This window comes from Gouania willdenowi, chromosome 10, assembly GCF_900634775.1.
Source record: "Gouania willdenowi chromosome 10, fGouWil2.1, whole genome shotgun sequence".
Taxonomy (NCBI): domain Eukaryota; kingdom Metazoa; phylum Chordata; class Actinopteri; order Blenniiformes; family Gobiesocidae; genus Gouania; species Gouania willdenowi.
This window is the reverse complement of record NC_041053.1, coordinates 29,396,343-29,411,101: the sequence shown is the minus strand read 5'-3', so window position 1 is coordinate 29,411,101 and position 14,759 is coordinate 29,396,343. Positions and strand designations below refer to the sequence as shown.

Below are 14,759 nucleotides of genomic sequence, written 5' to 3'. Positions count from 1 at the left end.
GCCTTACTTTTTATTTTGGTTAATTTTAGTTTTTTGTCATTTTTTGTGCCTTACTGCTTTCTAATCCCTGTTTAAGTATGTGCATTATATTTGCAGTAGTTTTTAAGGTCGAATGATGGTCCTAACTCAATTTTTTTTTTTTTTGAATTTTTTGAAAAAAAATGCCTTGTTATAGCCTTACTTTTTATTTTGGGTAATTTTAGTTTTTTGTCATTTTTTGTGCCTTACTGCTTTCTAATCCCTGTTTAAGTATGTGCATTATATTTGCAGTAGTTTTTAAGGTCTAATGATGGTCCTAACTCAATTTTTTTTTTTGAAAATTTTTGAAAAAATATGCCTTGCTATAGCCTTACTTTTTATTTTGGGTAATTTTAGTTTTTTGTCATTTTTTGTGCCTTACTGCTTTGTTATCCCTGTTTAAGTATGTGCATTATATTTGCAGTAGTTTTTAGGGTCTAATGATGGTCCTAACTCAATTTTTTTTTTTTTGAATTTTTTGAAAAAAAATGCCTTGTTATAGCCTTACTTTTGATTTTGGGTCATTTTAGTTTTTTGTCATTTTTTGTGCCTTACTGCCTTTTTAGCCCTGTTTAAGTAGTTGCATTATATTTGCACTAGTTTTTAAGGCCGAATGATGGTCCTAACTCAATTTTTTTTTTTTAAATTTTTGAAAAAATATGCCTTGCTATAGCCTTACTTTTTTATTTTGGGTAATTTTAGTTTTTTGTCATTTTTTGTGCCTTACTGCTTTGTTATCCCTGTTTAAGTATGTGCATTATATTTGCAGTAGTTTTTAGGGTCTAATGATGGTCCTAACTCAACTTTTTTTTTTTTGAAATTTTTGAAAAAAATTGCCTTGCTATAGCCTTACTTTTTATTTTGGGTAATTTTAGTTTTTTGTCATTTTTTGTGCCTTACTGCTTTCTAATCCCTGTTTAAGTATGTGCATTATATTTGCAGTAGTTTTTAAGGTCGAATGATGGTCCTAACTCAATTTTTTTTTTTTTTGAATTTTTTGAAAAAAAAATGCCTTGTTATAGCCTTACTTTTTATTTTGGGTAATTTTAGTTTTTTGTCATTTTTTGTGCCTTACTGCTTTCTAATCCCTGTTTAAGTATGTGCATTATATTTGCAGTAGTTTTTAAGGTCGAATGATGGTCCTAACTCAATTTTTTTTTTTTTGAATTTTTTGAAAAAAAAATGCCTTGTTATAGCCTTACTTTTTATTTTGGGTAATTTTAGTTTTTTGTCATTTTTTGTGCCTTACTGCTTTCTAATCCCTGTTTAAGTATGTGCATTATATTTGCAGTAGTTTTTACGGTCGAATGATGGTCCTAACTCAATTTTTTTTTTTGAAAATTTTTGAAAAAATATGCCTTGCTATAGCCTTACTTTTTTATTTTGGGTAATTTTAGTTTTTTGTCATTTTTTGTGCCTTACTGCTTTGTTATCCCTGTTTAAGTATGTGCATTATATTTGCAGTAGTTTTTAGGGTCTAATGATGGTCCTAACTCAACTTTTTTTTTTTTGAAATTTTTGAAAAAAAATGCCTTGTTATAGCCTTACTTTTTATTTTGGTTAATTTTCGTTTTTTGTCATTTTTTGTGCCTTACTGCTTTCTAATCCCTGTTTAAGTATGTGCATTATATTTGCAGTAGTTTTTAAGGTCGAATGATGGTCCTAACTCAATTTTTTTTTTTGAAAATTTTTGAAAAAATATGCCTTGCTATAGCCTTACTTTTTATTTTGGGTAATTTTAGTTTTTTGTCATTTTTTTTGCCTTACTGCTTTCTTATCCCTGTTTAAGTATGTGCATTATATTTGCAGTAGTTTTTAGGGTCTAATGATGGTCCTAACTCAACTTTTTTTTTTTTTTAATTTTTTGAAAAAAAATGCCTTGTTATAGCCTTACTTTTTATTTTGGGTAATTTTAGTTTTTTGTCATTTTTTGTGCCTTACTGCTTTCTAATCCCTGTTTAAGTATGTGCATTATATTTGCAGTAGTTTTTAAGGTCGAATGATGGTCCTAACTCAATTTTTTTTTTTGAAAATTTTTGAAAAAATATGCCTTGCTATAGCCTTACTTTTTATTTTGGGTAATTTTAGTTTTTTGTCATTTTTTGTGCCTTACTGCCTTTTTATCCCTGTTTAAGTATGTGCATTATATTTGCAGTAGTTTTTAGGGTCTAATGATGGTCCTAACTCAACTTTTTTTTTTTTTGAAATTTTTGAAAAAAAATGCCTTGTTATAGCCTTACTTTTTATTTTGGTTAATTTTCGTTTTTTGTCATTTTTTGTGCCTTACTGCTTTCTAATCCCTGTTTAAGTATGTGCATTATATTTGCAGTAGTTTTTAAGGCCGAATGATGGTCCTAACTCATTTTTTTTTTTTTTTAATTTTTTGAAAAAAAATGCCTTGTTATAGCCTTACTTTTTATTTTGGGTAATTTTAGTTTTTTGTCATTTTTTGTGCCTTACTGCTTTCTAATCCCTGTTTAAGTAGGTGCATTATATTTGCAGTAGTTTTTAGGGTCTAATGATGGTCCTAACTCAACTTTTTTTTTTTTTTTTTTAATTTTTGAAAAAAAATGCCTTGTTATAGCCTTACTTTTTATTTTGGGTAATCTTAGTTTTTTGTCATTTTTTGTGCCTTACTGCTTTCTTATCCCATTTTAAGTAGGTGCGTTATATTTGCAGTAGTTTTTAGGGTCTAATGATTGTCCTAACTCAATTTTTTTTTTTGAAAATTTTTGAAAAAATATGCCTTGCTATAGCCTTACTTTTTATTTTGGGTAATTTTAGTTTTTTGTCATTTTTTGTGCCTTACTGCTTTGTTATCCCTGTTTAAGTATGTGCATTATATTTGCAGTAGTTTTTAGGGTCTAATGATGGTCCTAACTCAATTTTTTTTTTTTTGAATTTTTTGAAAAAAAATGCCTTGTTATAGCCTTACTTTTTATTTTGGGTAATTTTAGTTTTTTGTCATTTTTTGTGCCTTACTGCCTTTCTTATCCCTGTTTAAGTATGTGCATTATATTTGCAGTAGTTTTTAGGGTCTAATGATGGTCCTAACTCAATTTTTTTTTTTTGAAATTTTTGAAAAAAAATGCCTTGTTATAGCCTTACTTTTGATTTTGGGTAATTTTAGTTTTTTGTCATTTTTTGTGCCTTACTGCTTTCTAATCCTTGTTCAAGTATGTGCATTATATTTGCAGTAGTTTTTAGGGTCTAATGATGGTCCTAACTAATTTTTTTTTTTTGAAATTTTTTGAAAAAATATGCCTTGCTATAGCCTTACTTTTTATTTTGGGTAATTTTAGTTTTTTGTCATTTTTTGTGCCTTACTGCTTTGTTATCCCTGTTTAAGTATGTGCATTATATTTGCAGTAGTTTTTAGGGTCTAATGATGGTCCTAACTCAACTTTTTTTTTTTTTAATTTTTGAAAAAAAATGCCTTGTTATAGCCTTACTTTTTATTTTGGTTAATTTTCGTTTTTTGTCATTTTTTGTGCCTTACTGCTTTCTAATCCTTGTTTAAGTATGTGCATTATATTTGCAGTAGTTTTTAAGGCCGAATGATGGTCCTAACTCAACTTTTTTTTTTTTGAATTTTTTGAAAAAAAATGCCTTGTTATAGCCTTACTTTTTATTTTGGGTAATTAGAGTTTTTTGTCATTTTTTGTGCCTTACTGCTTTCTAATCCCTGTTTAAGTATGTGCATTATATTTGCAGTAGTTTTTAGGGTCTAATGATGGTCCTAACTCAACTTTTTTTTTTTTTTTAATTTTTTGAAAAAAAATGCCTTGTTATAGCCTTACTTTTTATTTTGGGTAATTTTAGTTTTTTGTCATTTTTTGTGGCTTACTGCTTTCTAATCCCTGTTTAAGTATGTGCATTATATTTGCAGTAGTTTTTAAGGTCGAATGATGGTCCTAACTCAATTTTTTTTTTTTGAAAATTTTTGAAAAAATATGCCTTGCTATAGCCTTACTTTTTATTTTGGGTAATTTTAGTTTTTTGTCATTTTTTGTGCCTTACTGCTTTGTTATCCCTGTTTAAGTATGTGCATTATATTTGCAGTAGTTTTTAGGGTCTAATGATGGTCCTAACTCAACTTTTTTTTTTTTGAAATTTTTGAAAAAAAATGCCTTGTTATAGCCTTACTTTTTCTTTTGGTTAATTTTCGTTTTTTGTTATTTTTTGTGCCTTACTGCTTTCTAATCCTTGTTTAAGTATGTGCATTATATTTGCAGTAGTTTTTAAGGCCGAATGATGGTCCTAACTCAACTTTTTTTTTTTTTGAATTTTTTGAAAAAAAATGCCTTGTTATAGCCTTACTTTTGATTTTGGGTAATTTTAGTTTTTTGTCATTTTTTTTGCCTTTCTGCTTTCTTATCCCTGTTTAAGTATGTGCATTATATTTGCAGTAGTTTTTAGGGTCTAATGATGGTCCTAACTCAATTTTTTTTTTTTTGAATTTTTTTGAAAAAAAATGCCTTGTTATAGCCTTACTTTTTATTTTGGTTAATTTTCGTTTTTTGTCATTTTTTGTGCCTTACTGCTTTCTAATCCTTGTTTAAGTATGTGCATTATATTTGCAGTAGTTTTTAAGGCCGAATGATGGTCCTAACTCAATTTTTTTTTTTTAAATTTTGAAAAAAAATGCCTTGTTATAGCCTTACTTTTGATTTTGGGTAATTTTAGTTTTTTGTCATTTTTTTTGCCTTACTGCTTTCTTATCCCTGTTTAAGTATGTGCATTATATTTGCAGTAGTTTTTAGGGTCTAATGATGGTCCTAACTAATTTTTTTTTTTGAAAATTTTTGAAAAAATATGCCTTGCTATAGCCTTACTTTTTATTTTGGGTAATTTTAGTTTTTTGTCATTTTTTGTGCCTTACTGCTTTGTTATCCCTGTTTAAGTATGTGCATTATATTTGCAGTAGTTTTTAAGGCCGAATGATGGTCCTAACTCAACTTTTTTTTTTTTGAATTTTTTGAAAAAAAATGCCTTGTTATAGCCTTACTTTTTATTTTGGGTAATTAGAGTTTTTTGTCATTTTTTTTGCCTTACTGCTTTCTTATCCCTGTTTAAGTATGTGCATTATATTTGCAATAGTTTTTAGGGCTTAATGATGGTCCTAACTCAATTTTTTTTTTTTGAATTTTTTGAAAAAAAATGCCTTGTTATAGCCTTACTTTTTATTTTGGTTAATTTTCGTTTTTTGTCATTTTTTGTGCCTTACTGCTTTCTAATCCTTGTTCAAGTATGTGCATTATATTTGCAGTAGTTTTTAGGGTCTAATGATGGTCCTAACTAATTTTTCTTTTTGAAAATTTTTGAAAAAATATGCCTTGCTATAGCCTTACTTTTTATTTTGGGTAATTTTAGTTTTTTGTCATTTTTTGTGCCTTACTGCTTTGTTATCCCTGTTTAAGTATGTGCATTATATTTGCAGTAGTTTTTAGGGTCTAATGATGGTCCTAACTCAACTTTTTTTTTTTTAAATTTTTGAAAAAAAATGCCTTGTTATAGCCTTACTTTTTATTTTGGTTAATTTTCGTTTTTTGTCATTTTTTGTGCCTTACTGCTTTCTAATCCTTGTTTAAGTATGTGCATTATATTTGCAGTAGTTTTTAAGGCCGAATGATGGTCCTAACTCAACTTTTTTTTTTTTGAATTTTTTAAAAAAAAATGCCTTGTTATATATAGCCTTACTTTTTATTTTGGGTAATTAGAGTTTTTTGTCATTTTTTGTGCCTTACTGCTTTCTAATCCCTGTTTAAGTATGTGCATTATATTTGCAGTAGTTTTTAGGGTCTAATGATGGTCCTAACTCAACTTTTTTTTTTTTTTTAATTTTTTGAAAAAAAATGCCTTGTTATAGCCTTACTTTTTATTTTGGGTAATTTTAGTTTTTTGTCATTTTTTGTGCCTTACTGCTTTCTAATCCCTGTTTAAGTATGTGCATTATATTTGCAGTAGTTTTTTAAGGTCGAATGATGGTCCTAACTCAATTTTTTTTTTTGAAAATTTTTGAAAAAATATGCCTTGCTATAGCCTTACTTTTTATTTTGGGTAATTTTAGTTTTTTGTCATTTTTTGTGCCTTACTGCTTTGTTATCCCTGTTTAAGTATGTGCATTATATTTGCAGTAGTTTTTAGGGTCTAATGATGGTCCTAACTCAACTTTTTTTTTTTTTGAAATTTTTGAAAAAAAATGCCTTGTTATAGCCTTACTTTTTCTTTTGGTTAATTTTCGTTTTTTGTCATTTTTTGTGCCTTACTGCTTTCTAATCCTTGTTTAAGTATGTGCATTATATTTTCAGTAGTTTTTAAGGCCGAATGATGGTCCTAACTCAACTTTTTTTTTTTTTGAATTTTTTGAAAAAAAATGCCTTGTTATAGCCTTACTTTTGATTTTGGGTAATTTTAGTTTTTTGTCATTTTTTTTGCCTTTCTGCTTTCTTATCCCTGTTTAAGTATGTGCATTATATTTGCAGTAGTTTTTAGGGTCTAATGATGGTCCTAACTCAATTTTTTTTTTTTGAATTTTTTTGAAAAAAAAATGCCTTGTTATAGCCTTACTTTTTATTTTGGTTAATTTTCGTTTTTTGTCATTTTTTGTGCCTTACTGCTTTCTAATCCTTGTTTAAGTATGTGCATTATATTTGCGGTAGTTTTTAAGGCCGAATGATGGTCCTAACTCAATTTTTTTTTTTTGAATTTTTTGAAAAAAAATGCCTTGTTATAGCCTTACTTTTGATTTTGGGTAATTTTAGTTTTTTGTCATTTTTTTTGCCTTACTGCTTTCTTATCCCTGTTTAAGTATGTGCATTATATTTGCAGTAGTTTTTAGGGTCTAATGATGGTCCTAACTAATTTTTTTTTTTGAAAATTTTTGAAAAAATATGCCTTGCTATAGCCTTACTTTTTATTTTGGGTAATTTTAGTTTTTTGTCATTTTTTGTGCCTTACTGCTTTGTTATCCCTGTTTAAGTATGTGCATTATATTTGCAGTAGTTTTTAAGGCCGAATGATGGTCCTAACTCAACTTTTTTTTTTTTGAATTTTTTGAAAAAAAAATGCCTTGTTATAGCCTTACTTTTTATTTTGGGTAATTAGAGTTTTTTGTCATTTTTTGTGCCTTACTGCTTTCTAATCCCTGTTTAAGTATGTGCATTATATTTGCAGTAGTTTTTAGGGTCTAATGATGGTCCTAACTCAACTTTTTTTTTTTTTTTTTTTTTTGAAAAAAAAATGCCTTGTTATAGCCTTACTTTTTATTTTGGGTAATTTTAGTTTTTTGTCATTTTTTTTTGCCTTACTGGTTTCTTATCCCTGTTTAAGTATGTGCATTATATTTGCAGTAGTTTTTAAGGTCGAATGATGGTCCTAACTCAATTTTTTTTTTTGAAAATTTTTGAAAAAAATATGCCTTGTTATAGCCTTACTTTTTATTTTGGTTAATTTTCGTTTTTTGTCATTTTTTGTGCCTTACTGCTTTCTAATCCTTGTTTAAGTATGTGCATTATATTTGCAGTAGTTTTTAGGGTCTAATGATGGTCCTAACTCAATTTTTTTTTTTTTTAATTTTTTGAAAAAAAATGCCTTGTTATAGCCTTACTTTTTATTTTGGGTAATTTTAGTTTTTTGTCATTTTTTGTGCCTTACTGCTTTCTAATCCCTGTTTAAGTATGTGCATTATATTTGCAGTAGTTTTTAGGGTCGAATGATGGTCTTAACTCAATTTTTTTTTTTGAAAGTTTTTGAAAAAATATGCCTTGCTATTGCCTTACTTTTTATTTTGGGTAATTTTAGTTTTTTGTCATTTTTTGTGCCTTACTGCTTTGTTATCCCTGTTTAAGTATGTGCATTATATTTGCAGTAGTTTTTAGGGTCTAATGATGGTCCTAACTCAACTTTTTTTTTTTTGAAATTTTTGAAAAAAAATGCCTTGTTATAGCCTTACTTTTTATTTTGGGTAATTTTAGTTTTTTGTCATTTTTTTTGCCTTACTGCTTTCTTATCCCTGTTTAAGTATATGCATTATATTTGCAGTAGTTTTTAGGGTCTAATGATGGTCCTAACTCAATTTTTTTTTTTTTTTTTTTTTGAAAAAAAATGTCTTGTTATAGCCTTATTTTTTATTTTGGTTAATTTTCGTTTTTTGTCATTTTTTGTGCCTTACTGCTTTCTAATCCCTGTTTAAGTATGTGCATTATATTTGCAGTAGTTTTTAAGGTCTAATGATGGTCCTAACTCAATTTTTTTTTTTGAAAATTTTTGAAAAATATGCCTTGCTATAGCCTTACTTTTTATTTTGGGTAATTTTAGTTTTTTGTCATTTTTTGTGCCTTACTGCTTTGTTATCCCTTTTTAAGTATGTGCATTATATTTGCAGTAGTTTTTAGGGTCTAATGATGGTCCTAACTTAACTTTTTTTTTTTGGAAATTTTTGAAAAAAAATGCCTTGTTATAGCCTTACTTTTGATTTTGGGTAATCTTAGTTTTTTGTCATTTTTTGTGCCTTACTGCTTTCTTATCCCTGTTTAAGTAGGTGCATTATATTTGCAGTAGTTTTTAGGGTCTAATGATGGTCCTAACTTAACTTTTTTTTTTTTGAAATTTTTGAAAAAAAATGCCTTGTTATAGCCTTACTTTTGATTTTGGGTTATTTTAGTTTTTTGTCATTTTTTGTGCCTTACTGCTTTGATATCCCTGTTTAAGTATGTGCATTATATTTGCAGTAGTTTTTAGGGACTAATGATGGTCCTAACTCCACTTTTTTTTTTTTTTAAATTTTTGAAAAAAAATCCCTTGTTATAGCCTTACTTTTTATTTTGGTTAATTTTAGTTTTTTGTCATTTTTTGTGCCTTACTGCTTTCTTATCCCTGTTTAATTATGTGCATTATATTTGCAGTAGTTTTTAGGGTCTAATGATGGTCCTAACTCATTTTTTTTTTTTTTGAAATTTTTGAAAAAAAATGCCTTGTTATAGCCTTACTTTTGATTTTGGGTAATTTTAGTTTTTTGTCATTTTTTGTGCCTTACTGCCTTTTTAGCCCTGTTTAAGTAGGTGCATTATATTTGCAGTAGTTTTTAGGGTCTAATGATGGTCCTAACTCAATTTTTTTTTTTTTTAATTTTTGAAAAAAAAATGCCTTGTTATAGCCTTACTTTTTATTTTGGTTAATTTTCGTTTTTTGTCATTTTTTGTGCCTTACTGCTTTCTTATCCCATTTTAAGTAGGTGCATTATATTTGCAGTAGTTTTTAAGGTCGAATGATGGTCCTAACTCAATTTTTTTTTTTGAAAATTTTTGAAAAAATATGCCTTACTATAGCCTTACTTTTTATTTTGGGTAATTTTAGTTTTTTGTCATTTTTTGTGCCTTACTGCTTTGTTATCCCTGTTTAAGTATGTGCATTATATTTGGAGTAGTTTTTAGGGTCTAATGATGGTCCCAACTCAACTTTTTTTTTTTTTTCAATTTTTGAAAAAAAATGCCTTGTTATAGCCTTACTTTTTATTTTGGTTAATTTTAGTTTTTTCTCATTTTTTGTGCCTTACTGCTTTCGTATCCCTGTTTAAGTATGTGCATTATATTTGCAGTAGTTTTTAGGGTCTAATGATGGTCCTAACTCAATTTTTTTTTTTTGAAATTTTTGAAAAAAAATGCCTTGTTATAGCCTTACTTTTGATTTTGGGTAATTTTAGTTTTTTGTCATTTTTTTTTGCCTTACTGCTTTCTTATCCCTGTTTAAGTATGTGCATTATATTTGCAGTAGTTTTTAGGGTCTAATGATGGTCCTAACTCAATTTTTTTTTTTTTTAAATTTTTGAAAAAATATGCCTTGTGATTTTGGGTTATTTTAGTTTTTTGTCATTTTTTGCACCTTCCTTCTGTCTTTGCCCTGTTTAAGTATGTGCATTATATTTGCAGTAGTTTTTAGGGTCTCATGATGGTCCTCACTCAATTTTTTCTTTTTGAATTTTTTGAAAAAAAATGCCTTACTATAAATAGCCTTGCCTCCGATTTTGGGTGTTCGTCACTTTTTTTCTTGATTTTGAATTTTTTTTTTCATTTTAAATGCTTTACTGTATTTTAACCCTTGTTTAAGTGTGCACATCATATTTGTACTAGTTTTAGGGTCTTGTAATAGCCTTATTTCAAAAGAAAAAAAAATCCAACGTTCTTCAATGTTTATGCCTTACCTCTGATTTTGGATGTTCGTCACTTTAAGGAAATGAAAACGAATCTGAAATAGAAAGAATTGGCTTCTCGACACACGAGTGAAAACATGAAAGAATGAATCGTAAAATTGAAACGTGACAGAAATGGTGAGAGTGGGAGCTGACACTCATACTCGTTACTATAATGAGAATGTTTAGATTCTTGACAGTGTCACCATCTCAATATCATTCCAACAGTGTAAGTGACATGAGTTAAAGAACACTGAGAAAAACAGATGAAATGCTGCAGCTTCAGGTTGAGAAGATGGAAATGAAAAGGAAGGTATGAGGAGAGTATGCCGAGGGAGGAAGTGAAGATGGTTGCAGGCTATATTACTGGGTTAAAGTTCTGGGACAAGATTACACTTTTTATTACTTTCCACAGACAGTAAAAGCTGCGGTTGACTCCTCTGTAATCTGTGGAAGTATATGAATAGTCATTTTAGTGTGTGCAGAAGGCACTGCTATACACTCCATTGTTTGAGTATAAATACAACAGAAATATTGCCTCAGTGTATCAAAAACATTACAAAGATAATATGCTGCACATAATATCCTGAAGAGTTACATTAGCCACGTCTGATTGTGACTCGAAACCTTGTTTTTCCATGTTCTGCAATGAGCAATTCCCCGACTTGTAGTGTGGCTATCATCTCCTCAAATCACAATAACCTTGTTGTGTAACAGCTGTTTGGTAAAATTGCTTTTTTTTTCGTAAACAATTTTCCTCGAGAGTGTCCTTTGAATCTCGTGGCCATTTTTGTAAACATTGCTCACATATACTGAAATTTATTTTTGGGGGATTGAAGCTGTAATGGATGCTATAGCAATAGTTGATCTTCTATTTCTTTCTTTCAAAATAAACAATTTCAGCCCAAAGATGATTCCGAAGCAAACGGATCAGAACCCTCAACCCTGTCTTCTCCTGTGTCTGGAGGCGGTCGCCATGGAGAACCAGCCAGTAGAGAGACCACCGACACTGAAGCTGCGGGTCAGTAATTGCTCAGATGTGAGCTAACACTCACTCGGATAATAGAAACATGCAACCTTTGCTCACCCCCCACCACTGGTTTATTAAAAAAAAAAATATGAACTGACTTCTGTGTCTGTGTGTGCATTGAAGGCGACGATTTGGAGCATGAGCAGGACACGGTGTTGCAGCTCCAGGAGGTCATTGAACAGCTCAGGAACGTCTTCCCTTCAGAACCAGGTGAGTTCATACTGGCTTTAAAAAATCATCCAGTACTGAAGTGTTTATAGATGATCTGCTTCTATGTCCCTCTGGAATATTAGCAATGGAGAACAAATATATACTGCTGTGGGTCGATATCATGGGAGAGGGGATGAGAGAACAGATCAAAGAGAGAAGGATGGAGATAAGAAGCTATCACAGAGGAAAACATCAAGCATCACTGTCATAAAAGTATCTCACATTTCAAAGCAGATTTAAGCCAAAGCCAATAACTTGATCAAAGAAAGGATTATTAGTCAGGATGTATATCGTGCTTTATTATCATTATCATATAATAGATTGTTGTCGTCCCAAAAATGAGATCCTTTCTACGACCAGAGTATCTCCCGTAGTACAGAATACTAAGGACACTTCTGCTTCCTTCTGATGTTTTTATTACTTTAATTAATTAGTAAGGTTGATTAATTTGCTAAATTAAATAGAAAGCTTCCCATTTAAATCTATTGGAATATTGACATTATAAGACAGAACAAGTAAAATAAACCTCAGAAGCCAAATTGATAATCCTTTCAGAATAAAAGCCAATCATAATATAAAATTTTGTAAAAAAAAAAGTTAACACTTTACTTGATGTTTTATACAGTGTAATGACAAGGCTGTCATTACACTGTCATTATTATGACATGACACCTGTCATTAGCATTATTAAGGTGTCATGAAGGCTGTCAATAAGTGTTGTTCATTGCCCTAATCCTTCGTTACTCTAACCCCTAACCCCATTTGATCCCTCCACCTAACCCAAAAAATGCTATCAAAATGTGTCATAATTTAGTGATTGACACTTAATGACAGCCTTCATGACTTTTTATTAATGCTAATGACAGATAATGACAGCGTAATGTCAGCCTTGTGTATAAAACTTCAAGTTAAGCGTTACCAATAGAAATGTTCCCATTCAAATCTAATGAAACAGTGACATTATAGGACAGAATAAATCAAATAAATATAAGCTCAGAAGCCAAATCGATAATTATTTCAGATTAAAAGCCAATTTTTATAAAGTTGCAGATGGCCCCGTCAAAATAAAAGGTGATTCTGTGAACATTTCCTATCCTACCTGTCTCATCTGCATCCAGGAAATACAAATCATTTTGTAAATACAACCTCCTTGAGTGATATGTATTTAACTCATACACATTCCAAAAACTAGAACTCAATATCTCTACATTAAAAAAAAAAGGAAAAAAAAGAAAGAAAAAAAAAAAAGAAAAAAAAAGAAAAAAAAGAAATATCTCTACATGACTTTTTATAAATCAGGTCCCTTTTTAATTAAGTCTGAAGTTTTTACTGAAGGCTTTACGTGATTGTCACCAATGATATTGTAATGGTCCTTTGGATCTGTCGTCAATGCTCACATGTTAATTATTCCCCTTCTTTCCAATGTTTTTCAAGGCACCACCTCACACATCTAACCCAGAGTGAACCTGTTGGGGCTGAGATGACGTCTGTGATGGAGAAGCTCCATTCAGCTGAGGTCAGGGCCGAGGTTTACACAAGGCCTTGTGACCACCGCAGCGGCTCTGATTCACAGAGCTGACTCACCTCTGTAACTCTGTGCACTAAAAGCCTTTTTGTCCTCACACAAACTGCTAAAGGCTCACTCTGATGTCCTTTTGGCCGGGCTGTGGCCCACATCTCCAGCAGCGCAGCCTGACACCGTGTTAACGAGCCAAAGGAAGCTTTTGTCAGCATCAGGTCAGAGGGACAGACTGATAACGCTCAGCCATACACTGTGCTTGCCAGTATCTGTGTAGTTATTTGGAGGTGTGATGCTTTATATACGAGTCCACAGCACAATAATGGACCTTCTTGTCTAAGAAGATTTGTTTGAAAAATGAAGGCAATCCACTGGTTTGGCAAAATGGCCACAGTTTTTTGGGTTTTTTTTTTTTTTTTGCTCCATTCTAAACGTATTATCACAGTTGTTGCTTTTCTCATCTTCATAGGGCAGTGGAGAAGGGGAAGCTCACTTCTTGTGTAAACCAGATCAGGGCAGTACTGACAGAATGTTATGGGGCTGCGTGGTGTAGATTTGTCAAGCACTTGACAGCACCCACAACAAGCTTATTTACTTTGTGTGAATGACACATCATCAGTTAAAGCTATGATTTATTTAAGACAGCTAAAGTGCTCGCGAGCTCAGCCTCTCTATGCACATACTGTGTTCCTCTCATGCTTTCAAACTGCTTGATGGTCTAATGCAGACATGGGAAACTGGCGGTCCGAGGGCCACATGAGGCCTCGGTCTATTTTTTTTTTGCGGCCTCCAAAAGAAATCCCCAAAAATTGTAATTCAAGAAGTTGGAAGGAATTTGAAGCCCAAAATAATACACAAAGTACACAAAAAAGTATTCCAAAAATACACAGAATGACTTAAAATGACAACAAAACAGACACAACAACCACTTAAACAAAATGACTACAAAAACACACAAAACAACGCATTACAGAATAGCTCCAAAGACACACAAACTGTTCACAAAATACAGCAAGTGACCCCAAAAATGGGCAAATTGACAACAAAAATGCAGAAAATGACACCAACAACACACGTAATGACTAAAAACTGACAAAACATCAGAATCACAAAGACAAAAAAAACAAAACCCTTTTTCTCACTGTATTAATGCACTGATTGGTCATTATACTAAATTCTGACATGAATATTGATCATGTGGCCCTCGGATCAGATAAAATCACGTTTGTGGACCCCGCTGTGATAGAGTTTCCCATGCCTGGTCTAATCACTGACTTTTTTTCCCCCTTTACATTGCACAGCTGTGTTCACCGTACAAGCACACAAAGTCTGTGACACACCTTTTCTCACAGTGCACTAATCTTGCATAATGTAGAAATCTAAAAATGGCCCATGCTGCATGATCGATAACAAATTGTGTCCTGCATTAGTAACACTATACACAATGAATGCATACATTTTCAAGAAAAATGGAGATCTATTTCTTCTCATGCAGGTTGACACAGGTTTTCAATTTCAAGCCAATTTGCATTGTGGGTGGAATTTGATTTTACTGTGGAAATGAATACAGATAAATATCATTGTGTGGACTTCTACTCCAGGATCTGAGTGTTCTCCTGCTGAGTGCAATAGAAAGAAAGGATGGAACTTCCTACTGAATTAGTCTCTTCATATATTGGGTGGCAAGTCAAACCACAGTAACACAATCGTGCTCTGAATTCCTACAGTCTAAATAATCCCTTCAATGCAGCTATAAAATAACCCCGACACGATGATGTCTAGTTTCCCCTTGC

General features: G+C 30.9%; 1 protein-coding gene across 3 annotated transcripts in view; it reads left to right on the top strand.

The window, feature by feature from the left end:
• The window catches only part of drp2 (dystrophin related protein 2), a 125,883-nt gene extending 112,089 nt beyond the window's left edge, over window positions 1–13,794 (top strand). For 2 of the 3 annotated variants that reach the window (XM_028460226.1, XM_028460228.1), the window contains 2 exons: window positions 11,111–11,228; window positions 11,361–12,140. In XM_028460226.1, the coding sequence (XP_028316027.1) occupies window positions 11,111–11,228; window positions 11,361–11,497 (255 nt within the window). In that variant the 3' untranslated portion in view covers window positions 11,498–12,140. Of the gene's footprint in view, window positions 1–11,110; window positions 11,229–11,360; window positions 12,141–12,881 lie in introns of those variants that run through there. The other variant, XM_028460227.1, reaches the window with a different exon arrangement.
• Window positions 13,795–14,759: the final 965 nt, after the last annotated feature.